This window comes from Ailuropoda melanoleuca, chromosome 5, assembly GCF_002007445.2.
Source record: "Ailuropoda melanoleuca isolate Jingjing chromosome 5, ASM200744v2, whole genome shotgun sequence".
Classification (NCBI taxonomy): Eukaryota; Metazoa; Chordata; class Mammalia; order Carnivora; family Ursidae; genus Ailuropoda; species Ailuropoda melanoleuca.
Window position 1 is genome coordinate 108,826,342 of NC_048222.1, and position 5,508 is coordinate 108,831,849.

At 52.2% G+C, this 5,508-nt stretch overlaps 1 protein-coding gene across 1 annotated transcript; it reads right to left on the reverse strand.

Moving 5' to 3' along the window:
* Positions 1–2,061: 2,061 nt before the first annotated feature.
* On the reverse strand, positions 2,062–3,966 carry POU4F2 (POU class 4 homeobox 2). The gene is made up of 2 exons (XM_002916241.2): positions 3,450–3,966; positions 2,062–3,003 (listed from the first exon to the last, which is right to left on the reverse strand). Exons 1-2 carry the CDS (start codon positions 3,732–3,734, stop codon positions 2,062–2,064), a joined length of 1,227 nt encoding a protein of 408 aa, XP_002916287.2. The 5' UTR covers positions 3,735–3,966.
* Between the last annotated feature and the right edge of the window lie 1,542 nt (positions 3,967–5,508).

A 5,508-nucleotide genomic window follows, 5' to 3' on the forward strand; every position in this document is an offset into this window, starting at 1 on the left:
GTTGCTGAAAACTAAACTGAGCTTTTTTCTTCCTTTTACCCAGGTAATACCTCTGCTCACAAAGATTCTCTTTGCAGAATTATTGAAGATCTGGAAAAGAGATTCAAAGGGATGTTATTTAGAGCCAAATATTACAATCTCATCTGGACAGAAAAGCAAAGCACCCTGTGAGATGAGCTCTAGCTATTCGAAGACTATTGTAAATCCTGTTCTTTCACACCTTCCTAGAAAAACACCCCCTACTGAATTCCAAATCAGACTATGATAACAACTCTACAGTAAACCATCAAATTGCTTCTGCTTTAAAAAAATCCCCAATCAAAATAATTTCCACGTAAATGACTGAAAACAACATCACATTTTAAAAGCCATTTAATTTTAATAGTACATTTTAATGAAAAAAGCAGCATACTTTGCCAATAAAACATTAAAATCATCTTTTCAATGAAAGACAATCAAACAACACCAAAAATAACTTAATACATTACCATAGTAAATAAACCATCTATTAACAAAAAAACAAGAAACCAGGTCATATACAGAACTCAAGACTTCAGAGAGCCTCAAATGGAACAGCAATACAGCAAAATTTGTAAGAATATATCTATATGTGCATCATTTGAATGGAATATTTACAATAGATAAGGTACCAGTCACCACGTACCTATTTTTTTTGTTCCAAAAGAATTCTACCAAACAATGTGAATTTACAAGCAGTGCACTGTCTTTCTTATAGTTCAGATTAGTTTTTCTACAAACAAACCTCCAAAAGGAAAAACTGAAGGATTCTTGTAAATGTTAAAATGTAGTCAACAAAGCAATTGAAAACAAGAAGATTGAAATACCTTGGTGAAATCTTAGAATCTGGAAGGGTAAACACCAAGTGGCAAATGCACCTAAAGCTAGAAAATGATGCATCATAGTCATGCTTCCAACTGCTTCACTTCTTCTCTTCCATTAGAGGTGTGTGTGTGTGTGTGTGTGTGTGCAAGGGTGAGTGAGAGAGCGCGTGTGTAGTGGGGACAATGTGGGAATCCCCATTAAATATGTAACAAAGTAAACAATACTTTGGACAGTGAATCAGGTCTACACGATTAAGACATCCATTACTGAGTGTCAACTCACAAATCAGAACACTACCAGTAAAAACAAAGAAAAAACAATCGTCATTCAAAGTGAGAATATACAAATGGGCCAAAAGGAACACAGTATAAGAGGAAAGCCATAAAAATTCAGTAAACTCATAAACATAAAATTGTTTAACTCCACTAGCCATACGTTTCCCCCGTTTTTTAGACTAAAGAAGTTTAATTAATTAGAATGTGCACAAATTAAGTTGCTAGAGAGATAAATTAATAATTTACAGAGGGTTGTTCGGCAATAATCTAATAATAGCTTTCAAGATCAGTGAACACAGCAGGCGCAACTCCTTCCTTAAGCATTAACACTTCAGAGAAGGAAGAAGGGGGTAAGAACCACAATAAAAATATATATATAATATACAGTGTAAATGCAGAAAATCTGCCATCTTTTTTTTAATTCAAAATACTTTAGAGATGTCTTTATCACATTAAGCATCAACTCTAGTTTAAAGTTTCAGTCCTGAATCGATTTCTATTTCTGAAAAATAGCTGCAAAGTGTACTTCTAAACTTGAACAAGGGTGATGTCTTTAGGAATAAAAACAAATCTTACTTGATCATTTTGGGGGCCTTTTAAAAGGCTGCCTCCTCTGCCTTTCTGCAAACAGCCATCTCCAGACTTCCTGTGAAGAAGCCGAGGTGCCTTTTCCGGATGGGGTGGGGTTAAAAGGGACAACTTTGCTACAACTTGACAAATCCCTTCTTTTGTTTTTCTTTCCTTTGAGAAATCGTTTCACATTCTCACCGGGCTTGGGCTCATTTGCTCTCTCGTTCGCTCGCTCTCCAATCCTCGCTTTCTCCGGATTCACATTTACTGGAATTGTTTCTGGTAGCCAGAAGTGGAAAGAAAAGAGGCAGGAGAGAGAGGGAGGGAAAAGAGGGGATGAGGACGGGCTGTCCCTGGAGAGGCCGAGGGTCTCCTAAATGCCCGCAGAATATTTCATTCTTTTCTGTTTCTGCCTCTGGTTGCAGAACCAGACGCGCACCACGTTTTTCTTAAGGTCCAGCTTCTCCGCGATGGCGGCGATCTTCTCGGAGGAGGGCCGCGGCTGGATGGCAAAGTAGGCTTCAAGCGAACGCTTCTCTGGAGCGGCGATAGAGGTGCGCTTGCGCTTCTTCTCCGCGCCGTTGAAGAGCTCGGGCTTGGTGAGCTTCTCGCGGTGGGACTTCTCGGCCTCCTCGAGCCACGCTTGCAGGATGGGTTTGAGCGCGATCATATTGTTGTGCGACAACGTAAGGGACTCGAACCTGCAGATGGTGCTCTGGCTAAGCGAGCCCACGCCAGGGATCTTGAGGTTGGCCAGCGCGGAGCCCACATCGGCCTGGGTCACCCCCAGCTTGATGCGTCGCTGCTTGAAGCGCTCGGCGAATGCCTCCAGGTCCCGGGGGTCGGCGTCCACGTCGCTCATGCAGCCCATGTGTGAGGGCAGCCCATGCGCGTGGGCCATGCTGAGCGCTGCTTGGTGCATGGGGTTCATGGTAGCCATGTGCGGCGCGTGAGTTGGCGTGGACACTACGGCGCCGTCGGGGCCCGCCATGGCACCCAGGGCCAGCCCGGGACTCAGATGCTCCAGCAGCTCGCCCTCAAGCGCCTGATGCGGCTGATGGTGGTGGTGGTGGTGATGGTGGTGATGGTGGTGCGTGCCAGCCAGCGCGGATGGGTGCGAGATGGGCACCGACGAAGAAGAGGCAGCCGACGTGCACGGGATGGTGTTCATGGTGTGGTAGGTGGCGTCCGGCTTGAAGGGGCTGTGGTGGGGCGGGTGGTGGTGGTGGCTCTTGCTCTGGGAGACGATGTCCACGGCCGCCAGAGCCTCGGCTCGGGCCAGCAGACTCTCATCCAGCCCGCCGAATATATTGCTCTGCAATTGCAAGTAAAAGGCACACATTACGCTCAGCAGGGAATTGTGCGCACTCTCTCCGGAAGCCCGGGCACAGCGCTCCACAACGCCGCCGCGCCTACAACATTCCCAGAACGTTAAAATAAAATAATAATAATAATAATAATAATAATAATCCTGAAAGTAGCAGGTGAGGCGGAGAGGAGGGAAGCCAAAGAGAAAAGCCGAGCGTGCACGAGGAGGAGGAGGAAAGTGAGCCTGCAAACACAACACAACACAACACGCGCAACATCCCAGGTCATAAAAATTAATATGAAAGAAAAGACCCGCTGAATACATAAGAGAGAGGGGGGGAAATTGGTTGGAGGTGTGGGGTGATTTGCTGTGCAGACATGAAAAAAACATCAAGCAGATAAAGGGGGCTGTCAAAATGTGCCTTTAAGCGGTGATTATGCAGAAATACGCACCGGTGGGGTTGGAAGACACGCTCTCCGCATCGCCTCGGAGCCCCCGCCGCTGCCGCCGCTGCTGCCACTGCTACTGGAGCTGCTGCTACGGCCTCCGCCGCCCCCGCCACTGCCACCACCGCCGCCAGCATTGCTTGAGCTGCTAGGGGAGCTAGCGGAGGGCGCCGCGGGCGCGGAGGAGCCGGGCGAGGCGCTGTGCAGTGCGGAGTACTTGGGCTCCACGTGCAGGCTGCCGCTGTGCGGCATGCTGAACGCCTGCTTGCTGTTCAGGGACATCATCATCATCTTCCCGGTCCGCCCGGGTGCTCGTCCGTAGCTCACGCTCAGGTCCCGTCCGCTCGGACCCTCTCGAGAAGTGCTGGGTGAGGGCAGAGCAGGGAAGGGCAGTGCAAAGTTGCTCTCTTCCGCCACCGCTCCCAGTTCTGTGCGCCTGGCCGGGACTACGCGCTCCTCCTCTGGCTCCGCGGTCAGTCTGAGGGGTTGCTGGGCTCGGCTTGGCGCCGGCTGCAGACCTAAGCGCCCGAAACTGCCCCCGCGCTTCGCGGCCGCTGAGTTATACTCCCCTCTCCCCGCGCCGGCCCCTACCCCCGCCCTCTCTCCCTCCCTCCCTCCCGCGCGCCTCCGCCCTCCTTGTCAGGAAGTGCTGGTTTCTCCTGCTTGGATTCTAGCGTCGCCCCTTCTCCCTCTTTGCCCCCTCCCGAGTCGGGTCCTTTCAGCAATCCCGACACCCGCCTCCCTCTCCCCGCTGCGCCCTCCACCCCCCTTCCGGCCCCCGCCGGCGCGTTGAGGCCGCCGCCCCTTCCCGGCGCCCCGCAGCTCTCACTTACTTTAGTGCCCCTGCTCAACCCCACCCCACTGTCTAGGTCTGCGCTCCAGTCGCCGGGCAGTTCCTAAGAGCCGGCCTCCAGCCCCTCCTGCTGCTTCCACCTTGTCTCCGCCGCGCCGGGAAAAGAAACTCCTAAATAAAGTTGTGGGCCAAGCCAGACTTGGGTGGGTTTTTTTCCCCCCGCACTACTAGGAACGTCTCTTACCTGGCTGCTTCCCCCCTCCTGCTGACCGCTAAGTTGCAGGCCTCCGCCCCCAACTGGGCCCGCCCCTCCCCGCAGCTCAGGTGACCCCGATCTCCGACTCCTGGACGAAGGAGAGGACGCCGACGCTGCCACCGACTCAGCTCCTCCGCGCTGCTCTGCGCTTCCGCCTGGTGCACTCAGCAGTTGGCGCTCAGCGCTGCGCCCCCTCGGCCCGGCGGGTGCCTGGTGCCGAAGAGACATGGGGTCGACAGGGCTGCAGGGCTTTCTCTCACTCGGTTTCTCGCAGCTCTCAGCGGATTGGACGGCCACGGAGCCAGCTCGGGTCGCCTATGCGCATGCGACTCCCCCCCACCGCAACCCTGTCTACTCCCCCCCTACCCCCCGACACGCTCTCCTCTCCACCCTCTTTTCTCTTCCTCCGGATCTTCCTTCTCCTCTTCCCTGTATCCAAGTTCAGTGTGAGTTGGGTCTTGGGCGGATCCACTGGCAAATCCTGCCACTGATTTTATTATTCTTCATTAGCCACAATCAAAGAGGAAGGGGCAAATGATGGAGAGAGGGGCAGGGCTAGAGATCACAGAGCGCATGTGCTGCTGAACACACCCCCCCCCCACCACACACAGACACACACACACACACACACACACACGCCCTCAGGGGTTGGCACAAGCCCCACTTATCTTCATTTCCGCAGCCGCTCGGCGCAGAGAGGCTATTTTTAGCCAACACTTTGCTCGCACTTTTGTCCCGGTGCGGACCACTTTTCTTAGAAGTGGACACACTCTAAGTTTCAATCGTAAAAGCAGGAGACAACCTTTCCTACACACACACACACACACACACACACACACACACACACACACCCTTCCTCTCCTCCCCGCTCCCATCTTCTATTTCACTCGATGGTAGGGGCTGCTGTCACCTCCCCAGAGCGCAGAAGGAGCAGGGTATAGGCGAGGTGAGAAGGCCCTGAGTCCTGGACACTGGAGGTGGCCTGACCCGAACTGGGGTGACTGGGAGCAGGTGCA